This window comes from Octopus bimaculoides, chromosome 8, assembly GCF_046866305.1.
Source record: "Octopus bimaculoides isolate indiv1 chromosome 8, ASM4686630v1, whole genome shotgun sequence".
NCBI classification, from domain to species: Eukaryota; Metazoa; Mollusca; class Cephalopoda; order Octopoda; family Octopodidae; genus Octopus; species Octopus bimaculoides.
This window is the reverse complement of record NC_142935.1, coordinates 85,763,436-85,787,573: the sequence shown is the minus strand read 5'-3', so window position 1 is coordinate 85,787,573 and position 24,138 is coordinate 85,763,436. Positions and strand designations below refer to the sequence as shown.

The following is a 24,138-nucleotide window of genomic DNA, read 5'->3' as shown; positions in this document are numbered from 1 at the left end:
TAATTAGTGTCTAGATATTTTGATTTAGTATTTAATCCTCTGTTTATTGCCTGTCATCATTTATATTTTCATATAGTCTGAACCCAAATTTTACTATGTGTGTGTGTGCGTGTGTGTGTGTGTGTGTGGATGCTAGCATGGGTTACACAAAACTTGTTGAGGTATGATTTTCTACTGCGAGGTGGTCTTCTTTGCACCAACCCACTTTTCAACGAAGTTATTCCCATTCAAACAGGTCCTCACACATAAAGGCTGACAAGATAGCTGAGTGATGATTGCTAGAAAGCATTAACCATATAACAGTTTTGCTTCTAGTGGTTTTAGTGAGAGCACATGGAAATAACACTCAAACTTAATTGTATGTGTGTATGTGTATGTGTGTGTGTGTTTATATGATTCTTCAATTTATGTTTGACTGTTTTTTGTAAAGATGTATATTAAAAAAAAGTGTATGGGTGTTTATGTGTAACACATAGAAATATTTATCGTTATATAGGCACAAGCATGGATTAGGGTTACCCTGGGCAAGTGTCTTCAGCTATAGCCCCAGGTTGACCCAAGCTTTGTAAGTGCATTAGGAAAATTGAAGCTAAAAGGAGCCCAGCATGTGTGTGTAGTGTATGTATAAAGTGTGTGTATATGTTACTGTCCCCTTTCTTTGGCATCATTTGATGCAAGCAGTGTCATTCATTTCTAATCATCTGTGAAAACATGTCTAGTCTTGGAGAGCATATTACCTTACTTGGAAACAAGTGGGTGTTGGTAGGGCATCTGGCTGTAGAAAATCTGCCTCAACAAAATTCCATCTGACCCATGCATGCATAGAAAAGCAAATGTTAAAGCAATGAGAATGATATTACATAAAAACAGTTCAATGTTGAGGGATTATTCACCACTTTTCGGTAGAGTATTGTATATATTAATATTCTGATTTTAACAAGGGAAAATAAACATGCACATATATATGATGAGCCTTTTTAAGTTTCTGCCTACCAGTTTCACTTACAAAGCTATTGTAGTAGAACACAATTGCCAAAGTTTTCATGCAGTGGGACTGTACCCAAATGAATGTAGTTGCAGACACAGCCTTGCTTGTACTTATGTGCATGTGCACACACACACACACACACACACACACACACACTAGTCCATTTCCATTGTCAGTAACAACTATTAAGAAATAATTTACTTGATATGTTTATTTATCATTAACACACACACAATCTCACTTTGTTACTCATAGAAGTCTGGATCTGGTGGGCAAAGAATACAATTAGACTTCATTAGCTGTGTCTTTGTACTTCTTACCAGTTACTAAATAAATCAAGGTCTGATGGGATACTTTTACAGCACTTTTTAATTTCCTTCATTAGTCGCATCAAACAGATAATAACAGCTTCACATTTAGCTTCAAACATACTTCTTTAATTGATGTTCCATGTAAACTACCATTGAATAAGTGAATAAATTGTTTAACAAATTTTCCATATATTCAAATGGTATTTAATCTATTTTATTCTTACCAATGACAGCTTTGGATTAAGATTAGTAAAATTAATTTAATATTTTTTCTTTTTAGTTTCATTTTGATAGAAAGAAATAGAATTTTAATGAAATCAATAGTTATGTTCATAAGATCTAGAATATGCTGATTTAAATATTTTTAGAAATGTAGATTTAATTCATTATTTTTTTTCAAAATGTCACTAAAATTCTCTTTCAGGATCTTGTAAACTGTACAGTGGAACACTTTAAAAACTACTTAAAACGGATTTTCAAACTGTCTCTTCTATGCTAATTTTAAGTTGTAATGACGTGAATGTTGAATGCATTTTATATAAACTCTTGTGTATTTCAGTTGTTTCCTTTTGTTAAATTTTAGGTTGTTTTCAAAATGATAATTGTCTAATGGGATTTTAAGGAGGTGGGTGTCATATTTTGTGATGAGAACTGTTTTTTGTTCTAAAAATAAATGAAAAAGGCAAAAAATGAACCATCTCAAAATCCATGTAAAAAATTAGTGAAGGAATCATTATTTCTATCGGTGTATTTTAAAAATCATTTATATAATTAAAATAAGTTAACAATAACAAGTGAAAGGTCTGGCTGTTGTTTCTTTTGGAATGTGTTGATGGTTTCTACTTAAAAACCCTTGACTTTTTTTTTTTTTTTTTACTGCTAATTCAGTATTCAAATTAGAATTGAATTTCAAGCTACTTGATGATCCTAAAATGTAATCTCTTTGACTCAACCATTTTGATACCGCCCTTCCTCACATCATGTCTTCTATGATTTAAAAAAAGTCATTTTATTGTAAGTGATTTTTATCTTTTGTCATGTTCTAAGTTAATAATAGAGTTATTTACTAAATCCTTCCAAATTATGAACAATTTAATATATCAGTTGAAGCACATATAGTACATTTCATAAGAAATATGGTGACCTTTTTATATTATCTATCTTTGTCACTAGGAGTTACAATACAAATGGGTTAAAAAAACAAATTTAGTATGTTATAACATGGCTAACTTGTATAAATTTGTTATTTCTACTAGCTAGCCATGTTGAAAGTGGCAGGAGGTGCGTTTCCATGTGTTGTGTGTATGTTCAGCTATTTTCATCAGTGATAGTGTGCCCCTTAGCAGAGGCTTTCTGCAACTTTGGTAGAGGGGAAATAAAAAAATTATGAATTCTTATCTTTGATCCATTGTGATCCATCATATTTTTACTCATAAGATACAGGTTTGCAACATGCCACCTTATTTATCTAACATTTACTTGTGGAAGAATGTGTATACAAGGTCTGATCAATAAGTATCCAGATTGTTGCCAAAGTAATGAAGCTAAAGTGCACAGAAAGAAGCTGCTTGGCACAGATTGACCTTCAGCTCTGCTGTGCATGATCAGATTGGAGCCTGGTGCAGCCTTCTGACTTGCCAGTCCTCAGTCCAATCGTCCTACCCATGTTAGCATGGAAAGCGGACATTAAACAATGATGATGATGATGATGATGATGATGATGATGATGAGGCTATAAGTATGGATTGCTATGTAGTTAAGTCTCCTTCACAACTAAATAGTTCTGGGCTTGATCCTACTGCATGGCACCTTTGAGACGTGTCTTTGACTTAAACTTGGATTGATCCATAATTTGAGAGTGGAATTTAGTAGGCAGGGACTGTAAAAATCTATAATGTGTGTGGACATTTATAAGAAAATGGATGGAACTGGTTTGAAAAAATACATCTACCTGAACTGCATCAAGTGTCATCACTGGAAATGCAGAGAGCCAGTGATTCTCTTTTAAAAAAATAACAAAACACAACCAATATTATTGTTTACACACATGCGCACACACACACATGCCATCATCATCATTGTTTAATGCTTGTCTTCCATTCTGACTTAGGTTGGATAGTTTCACAAGTTTTTTGTCAAGCCAGAGGACTTTTTGAGCTCCAGTGTCTGCTTTGGCATGGTTTTTGGAGCTGTATGTCCTTCCATATGCCAACCACTTTACATAATATACTGGGTGTCTTTTTCGAGACACTGTCACTAGTGAGGTCACTAAATAATACCTCTCAACTGAGTGGTCGTGCAGTAGTGAAGGAAATAACTTTATGCTGGGTGTTGAGAGATTATATAAAGTATGCTTCTCTGTTTCCGTTCAGTCATTTAGTTGGAAAACAAAAAAATGCTCTTACCTTCATAAAAAATAAACAATTTGTATTTTTTTGATTGTAACAATTTTATATAACATAGGAAAAGTATGAAAACTGAATTCTTATCCCTTCCTGCATCTCCTTCCTGTAAATCTGAAATGTCATGTTAATGTAGAAATTCAAGTCTTAGAGTGTTAATGACCTGATTTGAAGGTGATTGTAACATGGTGATATAATTTTCCTTCTAAATGCAAATATATCTTGATTTTTAATGATCTATAACTGCACTAGACAATATGTTACTTCCTTTGCAGTTTGTGTAAGTGTTCTGACTAGTATCTCATTAAACTTGTTTCTCCTCTTAAAAGGCACACCTTTTAAAAATATTCTCAACAAATTCTTGATGTTACAGCTAATCTTTATTGGTATTAAAGTACAACTCTCTTAGCTAATTGTATTATAAAATTTTAAACTGCTAAATTCTTTCCTTACCCCCCTCCCCCCGAAAACAAAGATAATTCATCCTTTCAAAATTAAAAAAAAAAATTTTGATATTCAATTATTTATATTAGAAGTGTAAAAAGTGTCTGCAAATATTCTTTCTAAGATAATGTGTATGTGTAACCTCTAATCCTGTTTGCTAATTACTAAATACTCAGCTCATGACTTCTAATTTAATGTGAAGTACTAACTTGACTGGTTGTTTGCCAAAAATACTATACAAATCACACAACCTGTAATTTCTGAATTTCTCTTACATTTAATTTTGTTGCAATTAAAAATGTAGTTTTTCAGATTTAAGATCTAATTTAAAAGCCTAAAATCATTCTGTTAGCTGTTTTCAGTGCTTATAAAACCATTTATTAATATTTCTCTGCAACATACTGGTGTGTTTTGTTTGCTAGAGTGTTGTGTCTAAGTTCCCTTGGGTAGGAGAATATGTGTTCCAAGTGTGTTTAGCGGAACTTGTAGTGTCTTTTCTGTTTTGTTTTGGTTCAGACTAGTTAACTACTAGACACATTAGTCTTTTGTTCTTGGTGCTACCTCTCGTCCAAGGTTGCCATTAGTTTTGTTCTTTTGCACTGATCACTTTCTCTTGGACTATTCATGTAATTTTCTATGTATACTATTTGCATTTGAAAATCTCTTTGTATTTCTCATGTGGAATTATCAGTATGTGGTGAGTTGTTTTTATTTTATATGTAATATATTGATGTAAAAATCTATTAAAAACAGTTGTCATGTGTTAACAGAAAAACAAAACAAAACATGCTCAATATTTATTGATTAACCAAAGTTTGTATTGATTCAATAAAAAGATATTTCTCCAAAAGACATTATTAAGAAATCTAAATTTATTTCTAACGTCTCTGAAATTCTTAGGGTCAGTTCTATTTCTGCAACAAACCAACAGAAATAGCATCACACTAGATAAAATATTTTTGTCACTGTGTTCTGAGTTCAAATCCACCCATACATGCATTCCACTCCTTTATCATCAATAAATACCAATAGTATTCTGAGATCATTTCAGTCAGCTGGTTTTTTTCATCTTTGTAACGACTAAGGAACTTTGCATTTTGCCTATTATTCCTGACATTAAATACCATTTGTCACATAATTAATCTCTACAGGTACAAGCATGGCTGCAAGGATAAGACACTCCTTTCACAACCGCATTTTGGGTTCAATCCTACCATGTTACCTATTATAGCTCTAGGCTGACCAATGGTATATGAGTGAATCTAGTTGCTGAAAACAATGTGGTAGCCCCTCATATATATGTGTGTGTGTGTGTATGTAATATATATATATATATATGTGTGTGTGTGTGCGTATATATATATATATATATATATATATATATACACATATACATATATATGTATGTATGCGTGTTATTTTTTCACCAGTTATAACTGGTGTTGGTTTGTTTGTATCCCTTGTAATTTAGCAGTTAGGTAAAATGGATCGGGTAGAATACGGATACTGGGATCGATTTAAATGATGACTGAATCCATTAAAGTGGAATCCCATCATGGCCAGTCAAATGCCTTGAAACAAGTTATAGAGTATTAATCAAACACTAAATCTAATGCTTGGTATATGTAAGCACAATTGCTTGGGATATTTTTATGATAATTATTATTTAACAATTGATTTTCTTCTGATTGAGAAATTACAATACCTTTCATGTTAATGATGCTCTCTATATTCTGAATTAAAAAATGCCATTAAGATCAACTTGTATCTTGTATCATTTTGGTACCCATGCAATTGGCTGTTGCCTCCTGCCACAAATTGTGTTCTTGTGCCTATTGTAGGAATCAATTTAGAAAATGGAATTGGTATGGCATAATCTCTTATTGAGTAGCCAAGTAATCAAATGGAAATGATAATGGTTTGATATATAGCAGTATATTTTCATTTATATTAAAAAAAAGATATAAGCATTTAGACAAAGTAGAAATATTTAATCACAGATTGACAAAAAAAAAAAAAAAGACTGGATCCATTTAATTATTAATGAGATTTAATTACATGTATTTCTTTGATGTGTGGTTGCTTCTAGTTTCCAGTTACTGTTTTAAAAACACATGACCCACATTTTAATTAATAGAAATTAATGGTAAATAATAGGATTGTGTTCTTTTGAAAAATGATTTGTTCCTTCTTTGATGGTAATTAAAAGCAGGGAATCAGTGGAAAATTTTAAATTGTGATTTAGAAATTGTCTTATCTATAGATACCATATATGCTAGAAGCATACCTCATTCTATATATATATATATATATATATATATATATATATATATATATATATATATATATATATATATATATATATATATATATATATATATGCAGCATGTCTGGTTAAGGAGTTTTCTTTCCTACCAGATGGTTTCAGGTTCAGTCTTCAACTATAGTCTAGTGAGCGGATTTAGTAAATGGAAGCTGAAAGAAGCCTACCGCGCGCACACACACACACACACACACACACACACACACACACACACACACACACACACACACACACACACACACACACACACACACACACACACACACACACGCGTGTGTATGTGTATATATATTGTTGCTTTCATGTTTTACTTGTGTCAGTTATTACACTGCGTCCATGCTGGGGCACCACCTTGAAAAATTTTTAGTCAGATGAATCTACCTTAGTGCTTATTTTTTTACCCTTGGTACTTATTCTATTGGTCATTTTTGCTGAATCACTAAGTTGCAGGGACATAAAAACACCAATGCTGGTTGTCAAGCAGTGGTGGGAAATAAACAAAGATACAAAGACACGCACACACACATGACAGGCTTCTTTCAGTTTCCATCTACCAATCTACTTACAAGGATTTAGTTGAGCCAAGGCTATAATAGAAGACACCTACCTAAGGTGGCATACAGTGGGACTGAACCTGAACCATGTGGTTGGGAAGCAAGCTTGTTAAAATACAGCCATGCCTACACCTATCTATATGGTTGTTAGAAATTCTCAAAATATATTCTAGTAACTTGTGTTAAAGTTACATCATCATCCTTCCTTCATCTTTTTACTATATATACATATGTGTGTATGTCTATACGTACACACACACATACACATCCTGTCTGTGTCTTTCTGTCTTCCTATTAATCTCTATGTCCTTGTCTGTGAATCTACCTACCTAACTATAATTTTGAAACCCATCCCCAGCAGTCAAACAAAACTCTTACTATGCTACTGTTGGCTACATGGTTAATTTGTTAAAAAGTATGTGTGACAACCTAGGGATATATGCCCAGAGCTGAGTTGGACTGCATGCTCTAGCATGTTTGTTGGGCCTGGGTGGTAGAGGCACATCACAGCAGCAGAGTTAGAATTTGGTCTGTGGTGGACTGCAGTGACCATGTGCCCTCCAATTCCAAGCAGATGAGTGCAATGTTTTAGAAGCACTTTGCAGGACTGTTTTTGATGGGGTGTTATACTTGAGGCAGCAATGATGTGCCATGCCTATCGTACAAGGAGATTGAATATTGTCAGTAGCTGATTTCAGCAGAGGAAGTGGAAGATGTGCTGAGTCACTGTTTCAGGCATAACTCACCAAGATTGGATGGTCTGCCCTTTGATTTATATTTCTACATGTTTTACTTGTTCACTCCTGTTCAGGCTGCTATCTAGTGTAGTTAGCAACAGACTGGGGGAATTCCCAGTCATGTGAGGCAGGGAGCGGTGATTGTGCTGGGGTAAGATCTGAACTAGGGGACTGTGATTGAAAATTTCAGACCCATAACTCTGCTCAACACCCAGTTCAAAATTTTAGCTAAAGTGCTCACCAAGAGGCTAGTGCTTGTTGTTAGTAGTATAGTCAAAGACAGACAAACCTGTCTGATTCCTGGCAGATCTATCTGCAGTGACCTCTACCTCATGCATTACACAGTAAGACAGTTGGGAATAGATCTGACTTTGGTGGGGTACGGGTCAGTTTGGGTCAGTACAAGGCATTTGATAGGGCAGACCATTGATATCGGATGGCAGTCCTAAAAGCTGTTAGTTTTGGCCCCATTTTCAGAGGCTGAATCATCACAATGTACAGTGGTGTGTGTGTTTCGATTCTTGGACCAGGCAATGTATTATGTTCTTGAGCAAAACTCTTTCACTTTGCTCCAATCTATTTAGCTAGGAAAAATGAGTATTCTTGGGACAGACTGGCATCCTATCTACTGGGGAGTATACACACCAGAGAATCTGTGAAAGCAGCCCTATGAATTTATGACTCAAGAAAGAGACTTTTGGCTACGAAACTGTCAATTGTTATACAATTTTGAAACAGTCAAATTCAGTGGTATTTTCTAAAAATTAAAAAAAATTCTATCATCAATTTGGTTTTGTCACTATACTAATTATACTGAGGAAATATTGGGATGTATAAAAATCTCAGTTTTTCTGAATTTTTATTGTATTTTGTTTTAGATTTTAGCTAGTTTTATTATGAATAGTTGCTCTTTTACTGTTACTTTGACACAAATGTCATTGTTCAGATCAGATTTTTTACAGCCAGAGATAAAATTCAAATTCCAAGTAATGTGTAACTTTGAGATGATAGATGTTTTTGTTAATGTTAGGCATTAAAACAGCTTTGTTTTTGATTAGCAAGTATTTTAATACATCAAGTTACTATTGTCATTTTGATTTTTTATTGTTTTATAATGATTATAAGTTTAAAGAGAATATAATTTTAGTGATAGTTTTGAAAATGGGTGCTGAGAATAGGTGGAAAAGTCTATTGAGACTGTCAATTGAAAAGCTTAAGATTGGATTCACTAGTAAAATTCTGAAGATTATTGGTGTATGTGTTTTGAGATCAATATTTATTTAAACAAATTCACTTTTATTCAGTCAGTCTGAAATAAGCTTCTGCCAGAATTATATAAATCAAACATTCTGTTTATTTGCTGATCTGTATTTAATGATGTCTTTAAGTACACCTAATTTTTCTTTTTTTTTTTTTGTTATGTGCATCATTTAGCAAACTAATTTATGTAAACAAACCTTACTGTGTCTTTGAAAATCTAATAGTATTAAGTACTTAAATCATTTTATATATCATCATATGTATATGTTTTTATGTTGCATTTTGTGATATACATCTTATGCCTTAGATCTCCTCTTATTGAATCTGATGTGTATTTGGCCGCCATTTAGATTAAGGTTCATAACCTATTGACAATACATTGTATGCCTGAAAGCAGGTCATTCAGAAAATTATACAATAACAAGTATTTATTTCTAGTTTAAATTCTGCTCACATTAACTTTTCATGAATCCAAACAATTGTTCAATGATTATTTTATGACTTTTTGTCCTTACTATTTTTCTTGTTATTTAACTGTAATTAATTCTAAAATGGTAAATTAGACTATGCATTAATGGGTTAAGTGATTTGTTGGTTGTGAACCTTTTTTGTTTTATTTCTAACTTTATTGCTGTTTTATATGCTACCAATATTGTTGGAAGAGTTTATAAAAGATATGAATCCATAGAACTCAAGACAAGAGAAGTGTATTTTTATGTGTGTTGTTATTCATTTTGATTTTTTTTCTCTATAGTTTCTTACTGTTTAACCAAGGAAACTAGCTTTGAGTGGTTAGGCTGATATTTTGAGATGTTGTTAATTTAATGATTCAGAGACTAATTAAATACTTTTGGGATCTTATTTGTGTTGTTTTAAAAATAAATTCTGATTATGAGTCCTGAGAAAACTGAAATTATTGCTCATAATAAAAATTGTATTTTAATTTAATAAATTAAATTAAAGTATGTGATTATATTCAACAAGCTGAAATGGGTAAAATAAAATAAAATGTATCAAATTCTAAACTGAATAATGCTTAAAAATTATTGATCCAATGAAATGTCATAATGATTGTTTCACTAAAGCAAGAGTTATTTTTGTTTCAAATTTATTGCTTTAGTATTAAAAATGGAACATATTAAAAAAATATCTAGTGTAACCTTTAGTCTATGATCAGCATTGATACGAACAGGTTTCCTTAATGCTCTCACTTGATTTTATTGTACCTACATTCTGTATATAATATAATCTCTGTAAACCATGACAATGAAAGAAAACTAATGCTTGCTAGAGTTATCTTTTGGTAACAACATAGTGAATGTTCTTATAATTAACTTTGGTGACACTGTATTAATTTAATAGTCAGCATTTTCAGTAACTTTTTACATTTTTTCGTTTTTTACAGGAAATAGACTTTGTTTTTATTAACATACATTGACAGAAAGAAATGGAGAAAAAAAACGTTAAAAGTATAATAGATCAAGGAAACAAAGAAAAAGTAGGAAGTGGGGTAGATTAAGCAGCCAAAGATGGGGGGTCGGATTAATGGGTTGTACACCCTAGAAAAAATGGTGTATTTAGCAGCACCTTTGTGCAAAGGCATTGCTGTGGAGAATGGCTGGCAATACTCACTGCAGCAGCCACCCCCACCTTGCAGGTCTCATTTCTCAGATTGGCCACAGTTACCCCAATTTTGCAGAGGAAATCAATAGTGCAAGGTCAGAATACCCGGGGTGTCAATGGTGAACGGCACAAACTGATAGTGGCTGATCAAACTTCTGTATCTCTTTATTTTTCTCATCCCTGTGTTTATGGGCAGTGATACCTGGGTTTGTGGCCAATGCAGCAGGGCTGGAGCTAGAGAACATGTTGTAGCATGTTGCATTCCCAGATTAAGGATCTGTCTCCCTTGAATAGAAAGAGGGTTATTCTGTTGGAGTGCTTACCACCTCTGTGACCAAGACCTACTGGCTCCAATTGTAACAGGAAGCTGACCACATCAAGGCCCCTTCTAATTATGTCATTCAGAGTAGTGTGTTGGGGGAACCAGCCTGCACTATGCTCGTCTAATGATTTTTCAATCTGCCTGAAGGTAGACTTGCATCTGACACCCCAGTTACGTTGGACATATGTATTCTGGGCAATGACATTAAGGCTGTATTAGATTTATAAATTTATGTTCAACTTATCAGAGCTAATTTATAGCTGCAAAATTATGAGCAAAATAAATTCATTAATACTTTTAATATTGGCAACTTCAGAGATAACCATAATTGAGCTAAGTTTATGTCTTATGAATTGTATTAGTTGGATGGTTCTTTTGTAGTTAAGCTGTTGTAGTTTAAATCATATGGTCAGTCTTATGAATTGAATTGCTGTTATTGCTTATTCATTGTTCTTATTAAGACTGTGCTGTTCCATCTCATTCGTATATTTAAGCTTCTCTGGTTTCTTTATCACACTTTTGATTTGTTAGAAGTTTTTACTATTTGAAAACTCAAGAATGTAATAAGAGATAATTTAGGAAGGATTTGACATCCTCATATGCTACATGTGTGGCTCTTGATTATGAAGATGGTATCTTTAGGAAAGTATGCAATTTCACTATAATAAAGTTTAAAATGGTTGTTGGCACAGTTCCTATCTCTTCTCCACTTCTCTGTCTCCCTCTCACCCCCTCTCTACTGTGTAGTAGTTATTACCTAGCATGTGGATTAAGTGAAGCTGTTGGAATACAAAGTATCCCCATTTGACAACCATTATATTTTGTATTAAATATTCTCTCTCATATTCACCTTGTATCTTGTGTGTACCTCCTCATTCTCTTTCTCACTTGCTCTTATTGGGAAAGCCATGTTTTATTCATCTCTTTAGCAAGACACCTGTTTTGTCCCACAGTAGTTTTGTCTTGAATTTACCATCATATATACATATAGACTGTCATGCAGTAACAAAAATAAACAACAAACACCATTATTGTTATTTTTTTGGCATTCTGCATTAGATGGTGTGTTTTTGAAACAGATATTGTGGATGACAAAATCCTTCTTTTAGATAAATTGAATATCACAATAACTAAATTACATAAATGTGCTTTTTTTTTTTATTGCTTTGACCTGATGACATTCAGAATGAGTTCAGTTAGAGTATCTAAAGATATAATTACCCACTTTAGTTATGATGTCTGTGGGTGTGAAATATTTTAGTAGTCATCCTCATTCATATGCTGTTCAAATTTTTCACACATTTCTATGTGGTTTGCTTTTTAGATACTTTTTCACTGGGATATGTGGGAGGGGCAAGGTTCATTGTTTCTTTACCATAGCCTAACCTGTTGCTATTATAATTGTATAACAATACTTTATATATATAAATGCAACTATTCTGTTTTGATATATATATATATATATATATATATATATATATATTTGTCTTCAAGTATATTTTAAAATGTTTCAGTAACCTTAAGGCTTATCTTACTATTTAGTCACTATTGACATCCTCCACCCAGATAAAAAAATAAATAAACCAGCTTATGTAAATGGTTTAGCTCTTTACAATGATATTTTAATGTGACATATGACTTTTTTCTCAAGTATATTCTCTTCCACTTTCAGTTGTGTTAAATTTCAATTGGTCAGTAAGTGATTCTTAAGGAAGTGGATTGATTCTTTTTTCTTTTTCTTTTCTTTCCTCATGAAAGGTCACCCTCTATAGTAGGAGTGGTATTTATCTGAAACTATTAAACTGCATAGTTTGATTTTTAAAAATTTGGAAAATTGGTTGAAAGTCATTTATATAATTGCTGCATTATTTATGTAATAATATTCTCTTAGATATATTATTTTACTCCTTTCCATCTTGTTTTCTTTTAAAGATTTCTCCTACATAAAAGTGACTAACTTTCTGACAGTTTTGGCTTAAAAATTGTAAAAATAAATGGGTTGCATTTTTATGTTTCAGAATTAGACTTTGGTCTGTCATGAGCACTAGGACTCATAAGATTGGAGTTTAAATTGGTTTCGGATCTTTTTTAAAACGGGGGCCACATTTTTCATTAATGTTTTACGTAGTGCTTTTGGTACCGAAAGACTTTCAAACTTCGTATACTTATCTATTTTGTGTTATAGAACAGAAAAATATTTTTGTATTCAAATTTATTTCATGTAAAAAATTGTCTTATTTCGATAATTTCAACCAATCACTGAAGTCCATTCAGCCGATATACATTAAGTGCCGACTACATAAACAAACGATTCTTCGTTTTATTTGCTTTTTTCATTTTAAATTTGCTTTAACCCTAACCCTAACCCTAACTCTAACCCTAGGGTTAGGGTTAAAGTTAGGGTTAGGGTTAGGGTTAATTGTTTCAGAATCGTTTGTTTATGTAGTCGGCACTTAATGTATATCGGCTGAATGGACGTCAGTGATTGGTTGAAATTACAGAAATACGACAACTTTAACATGGAATAATTTATGGATTTCTTTTTTTCTTAAGAAGACTAAGAGAGAAAGATGTTTTATATAACACATTCTACCAGTGATCCAAGTTTCAAAGTGTTTCGTTAATGAAAAATGTGGCCCCCGTTTTAAAAAAGATCCTTGGTTTCTATAGCATATAAGTTACTGAATGAGCTGCTAGTTTGTCACAGGGTTAGCTTCTCAGTTATTGCTGGAACCTCGTTTACAGCTGAGTGGACTGGAGCATTGTGAAAGGAAGTGTTTTGCTCAAAAACAATGCACTTCAGCCATGCTACTTCAGAATTTGAGGTGGAGACCTATAAAAATCATTTTTTGAATTGATTTTAATTAATAATTAACATTTCAGAATCAGAAACATGTCAGATAAAAATACCTTATGATATTCTGTTGTGTACCATTACATTCTGTGCTCAAATCCTGCCTAGATAGACTTTGCCTGTCATTTTTCTAGGGTCAATAAAACAAGCACTAGTTAAATACTGAGAGGATGAGGTTCAAATCTAGTCAACTGTATCTGTCCCCTAAATTCGAGGCCTTGTCTTATCAACATTATTTGGCAGGATTGGTTGTGTTGTGTTGTTTAGTGTTATATCTCTTTGTTATGAGTTCAAATCTTGATAAAATAAGTACCAATCAAGTAAAGAGTTTAATCAACACTCATTATTGTTATCAACATCACATATACTGGGCTTGATGAATTATTAGATGCTAGAGTTTGGGCCTGTATCTCTTGAAAAATAAATCATCACCAACATCTTCATAATTGCACTATCAGATGTCATAGATATTTGCATCCTTTTATCCTTGAATAAGAAATGAAACTTCAACAAGTTACCAGAGTTGTGGTTTTAGCCTAGTAATATGATCACAATACTATGGTGACAAAATGAAAATCTACTTTGTCCATTGATTGAAGTTACATTGTCATGGTTGCACAAAAAGGTACTAGTGATAATTAGTGTTCATTGTTTTTGTTATTATTACACACCATCTCTCTCTCTTTCTCTCTCTCTTTCTCTCTCTCTCTCTCTCTCTCTCTCTCTATCTCTCTCTCTCTCTCTCTCTCTCTCTATCTCTGTCACTACTAATTATATTGTTATATATCATTATTTTTGTGAAAAGTTTTAGCAATAATATTTATATATATTTATTTTGTTTTGCAGTGGTTCAAGTACAGTAGCCATTGATAATAAAATAGAACAAGCAATGGTAAGTGATCTTTTTAAATAACTCTTTGCAATTAATGTTGGAAAATTATCTTCAAAATATTGATTATATACCTTTTGAACTGTTTATATATTTGAGGTGTCTAGTACTGCATCTCTCAACATGAGCTGATGACTAATGCTCAATTGACAGTTTTAGAACTGGAAACATTCATACATATTAGGATAAAGGAAAGTTGTATTGCTAGACATGTTTGGTTATATTGGAAATGGATTTGTTGTTTGACTGTTGCATTGTGTGTGTGTGTGTGTGTGTGTGTGTGTGTGTGTGTGTTTAAGAGAGAGAGAGAGAGAGATGGGGGACTGTGTAGAATAAAGAAATAGTTATAAAGAGAGATCTGTTCATGGTTGGATTGTGTTAGGAATGGCATCAAGACGGTGAAATCATTAATTGCTTACATTGAATGAAAGTGGTTGAATCAATCCGTATATCTGGTTTGTATAGTGTGGTGCACATATTGAAAGTAGTAGGAATGCATGTGATGGGTGTAAACTATGTAGTTATTGATTCTGTGTTTAGGTAGCTAACTTTAGGCTGGTAATAGTTTTGAAAATTTCTACTCTAGTATGGATCTCCATTGGTTGTTTTAGTAAATATTTAAAAGTAATTTTTTTTTTTAATTAGCAGAAATTAAAAAACATCTTCAACCTTCTGAATAATTATTTATCATCGTCATTTAATTTTCTTGTTCCGTGCTGGTTTGGGTTGGTTTAGTTTGACAAGAACTAGACAGTGAAATAGACAAAGTAGACTGGAGCATAGTGCACCCCTTCAGGAGTACATTTTACTTCACTGTCTACTTTGACGTGGATGGATGCCAATGTAGACAGTGCCTAATGTCTACCACTTTACAGAGTATACTGGGTGTTTTTCTTTGTGCTGCCAGCATTAGTGAGGTTGCCATGCAGCTTGCAAGACTATAATTCCTGATAGGGGTAACTTTATGCTCAGAGATGAGGAGTTAAAAGTATTAGAGAAGGTACCAGAGCAGGACAACTTTCTTGTAGAAAAGCTACATGGCTATCCATGTTTTAGAAGAGAAGGCAAAGGTGATCAGGATGGAACTGGGAAAAGGTAAAAAATAGTGGTGATGAGTAGTTTGGATGAATCCTCGAGATGCGAGGTGAGTGGGAGTGAGGACAAAAGAACTGAGATTGTAGGTGAGTAAAGGTTGCAAAATATATGAATTTAGTTGAGGAATTTTCTTATCTATCTGAAGAATTTCTAGAATTCCCTATATTAGTGCATTATCATCACCATCATTCATTTAATGTCTGTTTTCCATGCTGGCATGGGTTGGACAGCTTGACAAAAAGTGGCATGGTCAGGAGCTGCACCAGGTTCCATAATCGGTTTTGGTTTGGTTTCTACAGCTGGATGACTTTCCTAATGCCAACCTCTTTACAGAGTGTACTGGGTAATTTTTACGTGGCACCATCACCAGTGCTTTTTATGTGACACCAACACCAATATGTTTTATGTGGAACCTTGGTTTTAGGATATCAATTCTGTTGTGGTGAACAACTTTTCTTGAGTACAGCAATGCACCACATATCTCAGTCCTCTGTCATCTGCTTTGTAAGAATCAACCTTCAGTACTTTGTCCCATGTCTTCTTGGGTTTTCCTCTTCCACAAACTCCATCCACTTAAAGAGATCAGCACTTGTTTATGCATCTGTCCTCATCTTTCCAGCTCATGTGACCAAACCAGTGCAGCCTCCTCTCTTGCACACTGCATATATAATTCCTCTTATGCTTAACTTTTCTTTCAATACACCTAGTGCTTTTTCCATTTTCTCTGTATTGTTGCCAAATTGACTTCCCTAATTCTGAACTCTTGTCAGACTGTTATAAAATGTAGCTTTCTAATTGCTATATTGTTTAGAACTACTTCCTAAACCATTTCCTCGATTTCCTGAATGAGAAACTATTATCTCAATTCTCATTATAGTTTAACTTCTCACATGTGCAAAAATAATAGATCAATACGAATTGAAATTCTCTCTAAGCTTTTTTTATCGAGAAAATTTGATAATGATATGCCATTTCTTATCCTGCTTTCCTTATGACTGAATCAAGTTTTTCACTGCTAATACTGTTACCAGTGTTTTTTTTTTTTTTTCTTGTTAAAAATTACATTCACATTTTCTTCCCCTCACAGTTCTTTTAGAATTGAGGACTACATTTTGAATCTGAGATTGATAGTGATCAATTAACAGTAATATTTTAACCTGGGATTGATATCAATCAATGGCAATATTTCTACTGCTAAAAATAAAATTTTGTACGATTTTTTTCTGGATTATCTTAATTTTCATTAGTTGGTATCTAGTTAGTAAGCTGTTCTCACATTGTTCTTGACATTGCTTTATCTGTTGTTAAATATTCTAAGAATATAAAAACCTTTTTTTGACCAGAGATACTTGTCTATTCATAATCAATATTCCCTCCAGCAAATAACATGAAATTTCTATTAACTATTTGCTACTGTTTGCTAGCATGTGTGAACAGTTTGAAAGAAATAATAGTAGAAAGAAAAATCATTCTTTTCCAAATAATATACAGAAATGTATTAATCATAATGGAACAAGGATATTTGAAAATAGCTAAACCTGACAGGAGAATGAGTTTTAGTTAATAATCAATTATCAAATCATTATATTGGCTGGGAAGGTGCTATAGTGAGGTAGTTCTAGGTTGAATCAATTTATATTCTTTCCAGTTTTAGATCCTGGAAAATATATTTGCTTTCTTTGAAATATGTTAGACCTTGAGAGATGGAGGCAAGTTATTCTCAACAGGAGTTAAACCTAGAACACATTGGGATGTATGTAAAGTATTTAATCTACCTCATGATGACCATTGTCTTTTAAAGAATTTGATATTGATGATGAGTGCTATAGTTAGGAAGTGACTGAACTAGATAACATAAAGAAGAATAACTTGAAAGAAAATGTTGGCAGGATATGCACATGTCAGTCAGTTTGAAAAGAAATACAAATAAATGTAATTTTTCTAATGATTATAAAATTATATATTGTATGAAGCATATGTGATAAAACATTTAGTCCATTGTCGCTCCCATCTGCATAGATTCGTCACTCGTAATTGTATAATTGTATCATGAATATTGGAGAAGAGAATAAGAATTTTATGGCTGAATGGTTTTCCCTAGCACTAATATTATTTTTATTTCTAACATGCTGATTTGAATAGAGTGGATTTTATAAATTTGAGCATTTTTCAATAGTACTGCTGCTATTAACAACCGACAAAATGTATGAAGTGGGTGTGGTACTGGTTTTCAACATAGTAATGTCTTGTATAATACCATCACATTGAACAGATGATAATGATGATGATTATAGTTATTAGTCAAGCACTTTAATTTGATATGACACTGCAGCAGTTAAGTTGCAGAACAAGAAGGAAAACCACTTAAATAATAATGTGTATCCACACCACATATAGGATTAAAATAGATTAATGCAATTTAAAATTAAATAACAAAAAATGAAATTATGCACAATTTTGTTTCATACCAGAACAGATTAGGCAGATGAGAGGGACTTGGTAGAAATTGTGAAATATTACATTAAATGCTTTGAAGTAGTTTTCGCCTTCTACATTTCAAGTTGAAATTCCATTGAAATTAACTCATATCACAACAAATAAGTTTACCTTACTTATTTCACCATTTTTCTCTTCCATGTATCACTGTTTCTCTTTGTTTATTTTGTCATATTTGGTAAGCAAAAATTTCAAAGAATACTTGATACAGAATAATTTTTTTTTTTAAAGTGATGTTGTTGTCAATTATATTATAGTGAGTCATTTGTATTTGATGTAAAATAGAGACTATCTGCTGTAATGAGCAGAAAAAATTAGGTTTCTCAGCAGCTGCAATATTCCTTTTGTAGCCAAATTCTTTCTCCACCAAAGAAACTATTTTACATTTTGATGCCAAAAGATTTGTGAACAATAAGGAAGTCATTTGTTGATATTTTTTTCTTGTTTCATGTTTTATACACATATTAGCTTATGTGAGTGCAAATATATACGAAAGGGTGTGGACTATGTTTTAAATTGGTTTTCCCATGACATAAGTTTGCAGCGTGGCATGTTACCATTAGTTACCACCATGCATTATCAAAGCTGTGATTCCTTATTATCAGGTTGGACCTTCTTCCCATATCCACCTATGTACCAGGACACTGTTGACAGTGGCAGAGCAGAAACTGATAACCTGATGAAAATGAAACTGGTTGGTGGTAGTGATGCCAGTTGAGAGTTGATCACATGTATAAGATCAGCCTTCTTAATACATTTGGTGCTGTTATTATATTATCTACACATCTGATTTAGTAGGAAGTGCACTTGATGTGTTTATGATTGTATGAAAGCTAATTAAGTTGTCTTGTACACTAAAAACCTTCTGCATCCCTAATCATTTTATTTCATTGTGGTTGCTTTCCTACATGTATGTTAGAAAGGTTCCTTTTACACTATCATATTCTGAGATTGTTGGAGTAGACTTTAATATCCACCCATACCACCATACATTTAGGAAGCCCTTCAATCATTTGATATTCAATAAAACCAATAATTTACAAGGAAATATTTGAATTTTGTCATAAAATATGAAACAGCATAAAACATGTCATTACAGATGAATGGATTAGAAATTTGGTCTGTAATTTAAAATTTCTGCAGCTGCTTGCTTCTGTTTGAAATTATTATTTTTATTATCATTGGTAGCAACATTGTGAAGTCACAGAAGACTTGGTTTTGCTTGTGCTACTTTCCTATGATTCTTTTGTTACCCTAATTTTCTGTGGATAAAAATAAATTGAAGATTTCTATTCTAGTTGATAGAATAGCTCACTACTTATGGAAAGAAATTGAATGGATGGTGTTGATCATCTCAACTGACAATTAGAAATAACTATTTGCATATACCCATTATTTGATTGATATATATATAGTGTCATCAATGCATTGTAAAACCAGAAAATATATCTATGTACTTCATCATTTCCTAAATGGAAAATAATCAGTGTAAATACTTTTGCGATTAACAGCAGTAAAATGTGTTTTAAGAGAAATAGGTTTTGTAGTGGGGTGAAAAAGCAGTAGGGAAAAAATATGAATTGTGTGATGGGTGTTGAATATGTTTTAATATGTTTACTCTTTATTTTAACAGGACTTGGTGAAAAGTCATTTGATGTTTGCTGTAAGAGAAGAGGTAGAAGTTCTGAAAGAACAAATCAAGGAATTGACAGAGAAAAATAACCAATTAGAGTATGAAAACAGTATTTTGCGAACTTCTGCAAGTCCAGATACATTATCAAAACTAAGTCAACCTCGACCACAACCCCCTGCTGCGACCACTTCTTAACAGTATGTTTACCTGGTCAGTGCAGGAATATCACTGTTATGTCAAGCTAGTGATATAGTGGTGTATGTAACTATGCCATCTGGCTGGATTTATACTCTTTCTAATTTCTATTGCCACCTCTATCACTTCTATCACCAACTATAGGAAATTATGATTTCAAGCACTGCTTCATGCCGATGAATGATTTCACATACTACAGCGGCTGGCTTGCTAGATACCATGAAGATGTCAAGACGGGTTGGTTGACAAAAAGTTTGAACAACATCTTCCTGAAAACATGAAACTGTTGGCTTTCCTTTTGTTTTGATTATTGAAAAAAAATGTTGTTGGGAGCAATGAGTAAATAAATGGTTATGGCATTTGAAAGTAAAACAAGTACTGAAAACAGCATGATAGTTGGTATGTCAGAGCCATTGTCACTGAAGTTATCATTTTTTAAAAATTCTATTTCGTAGACATATTTAATTTTTTTTAATACATATATTTTTTTTTAATTACTCCAACTATTTTATTTAATACTCTACTAATTTACATACCTGTTTATAATCTCCCCATCCCCCACCAGTTGTTACCATTTGATTTCTTTTCCTGATTTCACTCTAGAGAAAATGTAACTCTTTGGCTGCTCACTGCTATTGGATGTAACAATCACAATCCTTATTAATTTGGCTTTTCTGTGTTCAGTGACACAAATCTGCCTTGTTTTTTCTTTTCTTTCATTTTTTTTTGGACACATTAAGATTAATAGTTTTCTAAATAGATTGTTAATCTTTTAGGCTTCAGTTTGAAGTTGACTTTTTATTGATGCTATTTTCATTAAATGGAATATTTATTTACTTAAGCTGATTGCTATACATACAATATTTGTATATTCTACAGAAAACTGATTTAATTATCAAGTGCTCTTGTTTTTAGGGTCTTATTCTGAAAATATTTCAAGAATGTCAGTAGATATGATTTTTTTTTTCTTTTACTCTTCAGCTTTTATTTTTATTTTTAATTACTATTAATATTGAAAACAAAATCATTATAAATATTAAAAAGAAATTATTATTATTATTGTTATTACTATTAAAGATAATTTAATTCTTTGCTATCTTAATACCACAATGTTTTGCAAGTGCATAATTTAATTATTTTTCTTTAAACAATGTGATATTTGAATTTCTAAATTAAAAAAAAAATTCTATATTAAAAAATATAAATTCAAAAGCAGTTTATTTTCAAACTTGTGAATTACCTGATTTGAAGAAACCTTGGTTTTACTTCCTCTTTTCAGTGCTGCTTTACTACAATTACATTTGTACTTCAACTGGGCATTTCACTGCTTGACAAATGGCAGTTGATCAGAGTAGCCAAAGGCCAATTCTACAAGTCTTCGGACTTTGATATGTATTTGCAACTTACATTCAGCTTACATAACACAACATTGCACATTGCAACATACATGAGATTGCTTGCAGGTATATTTGCAGTCAGATGTGAGCAGGAACACAAACAGTTCCTAAGATTGTACATGTAAACTTTTTTGAAGTGCATTACATACTATATTGTATGTTTCCTTTGTTAACTTCTCACAACGTGTAGAAGTTTAAGCTAAACTTAATAAATACAGTACAATATTTTATACTCAGGCATTCAATGAATGGACAAAGCCAAGGCAAAAAAACAAAAATAAAAAACAAAAAAAAAGAATACATTTGAATGTATTATTCAATCCAAACATTTATATCTGTGTATATATCTGTGCTGTATCTTTTTAAAAAAAATCCTACTCATTTGCTGTAAAGCCAGAGGTTAAACTGGTACTGCAGCTGACAAAACTGGCAGCATTCTTTTAATACTGTCTGTTGATGCTTTCTTCTTATACCGAAAATGTGGAGTCAGTTTTGCATATGTGCCCACCATCCCTCTTAACTATAAGATGTCAGAACTGAACAACTTTTCACTCTTGGATTATCCCTTACCCCCATGAAAAACAAATATATCATTGTAACATCTTTTCTTGTATAAATGAATAAACTGAAGATTTTTATTAAATTCTACTCTTTACCTTATTTCACAAAAATGCTTTTTTCCAAACAATATTTCTTGTTTCTGTTCAATGAGAAATTCTATTTGGTGATTCATCATTACTGATGTTTTCTGAACGAAAAAAAATTTATGGGTGTTCCTTAAATTTTTTAGCAGCAGCCATAGTGAGACTAGAGCTTTATTCTCCTCCTTCATTGATTTACTGTAATACATTAACACAATACCAGAAAGTCACTTATACACTGGAGACTACCAGTGTGTGCAACATATTTATAGAAATATTTTGATAGCTGACAGCATTACGGGAATATGCTAGTAGCTGTTTATGGGGGTGTATGGAAGAAATCTAATATAAGTGTTCTCTTTCTAAGGTGTGCCTTCGCTTAACAGGAAAGTTCTATTTATGTAAAGTACAATTTTGAAAATTTCAGCTACATAGTTTTTCAGTTTGGTCCTACTGTGTGACCTTAGGCAAGTGTCTTCTACAATAGACCAGGGCCTATCAAACCCTTGTGGGGTGAATTTGGTAGAGGGGAAACTGGTTGTGTGTGTGTACACATGCACATGGTGTCCCAAGAAAATGTATACACTCAATGAATGATTATAAAGTTAGTGTTTATTAAAATACATTTCATTTTCAAAATTTAATATCATCTACAGAAAGAATTTTTTTTTTTTTAATGAATGCTTGTTTCCAAACTGATGACTGGTCTGCTCCAGACACTGCTGATAATGCAAAGCAATGGAATTGCAAACATCAAGAAACATTTCATTTGGTATTTGAGCATATTCTAGTTCGATGGCTGCTTTCAGTTTGACTGTTGCTGGCTTTGTACTGCAAACTTTATTTTCTAAGCATCCCTGTAAGAAAAATAACTTCATGGTTTAAGATCCAGTGAACATGGAGGATATTCTGCTGAACCTCTTCATCTAATCAACCTGTTTGGCTAAATTTCATCAAGGTTGACCCTTACATTGCTGTGGTAGTGTGGAGTGCCCCATCTTGTTGGAAATATAATTCCATATCTTCAACACCTTCTTGAATGCTTGGCATGACAGAACATGTTGCAGAAAGTTCAAGTAAATGGGACTAGTCACAATAGGTGCCCCACCATACAGTAATTCCTGATAGATTAATATGATGTTCCTCCAAATTTATGTGGATTCTCAGGCACCCCAATAGGTGCAATTGTGAGAGTTAATTGAGCCATTTAATTTGAATGTAGCCTCACCACTCCAAGCAAATAATTGTTGGAAAGTGTACTTCTACTACATAATTTGTCAAGTACCACTTGTAAAACTCCCTTCTTTGGTGTAAATCATCTTCATTGAGAGAATAAAACTATCACATTTTGAAGCACTGTCATTGGAAAAATTACATTCCAAAAATAGACATTCAACTTTGAAATTCCTATCTTGTGATTTGCGTGCTGCCCACATTTTCTTGACCTTATTTTTATTTCTTGCTTTGTAGGCTAAAATGTTTGGACATTTGATACGCAAAAAATAATATTTAAATTTGTATATTTATGAAGGTGGGCTGAAAAGTTTATAGGCTGGCAATGAAGGAGTGATGCTACAGCTGTGAAATCTTGCAGGCATTAATTTCAACCCTTCTTCTTAATAAATGCATTGTTTCTTTCCAGGTAATTTCACTGTTCAAAGAAGACTTCAGAAGTAACTTGTGACAACTACTCTTGAAAATGGTCAAACAAGGCTGCTGCATTAGGGGATGACACTCCAGCTTTATCAACAGTGCAAAAGCAGGCAGCTGAATTTAGGAGGGGAAGGGAGACTCTTGAAGATGACCTGATGTCTGGACATCCTGCAGCTACCACCACTGAGGAAAACAAAAATCATGTTCACCACATGGTGATGGATGACAAGCAGTTGACTATAAATCAAGTAGCCAATGCTATTAGCATGTCCCATGAGAGAGTTGAGAATATTGTACATGATGAACTTGGCATGATGGAGG

At 32.8% G+C, this 24,138-nt stretch overlaps 1 protein-coding gene across 2 annotated transcripts in view; it reads left to right on the top strand.

Annotated features, from left to right (window-relative positions):
- The window catches only part of LOC106871893 (uncharacterized), a 149,588-nt gene extending 127,422 nt beyond the window's left edge, over window positions 1-22,166 (top strand). For both annotated transcript variants that reach the window (XM_052970209.2, XM_014918647.3), the window contains 2 exons: window positions 14,665-14,710; window positions 19,932-22,166. In XM_052970209.2, the coding sequence (XP_052826169.2) occupies window positions 14,665-14,710; window positions 19,932-20,126 (241 nt within the window). In that variant the 3' untranslated portion in view covers window positions 20,127-22,166. The remainder of the gene's footprint in view (window positions 1-14,664; window positions 14,711-19,931) is intronic.
- The last annotated feature ends 1,972 nt before the right edge of the window (window positions 22,167-24,138 follow it).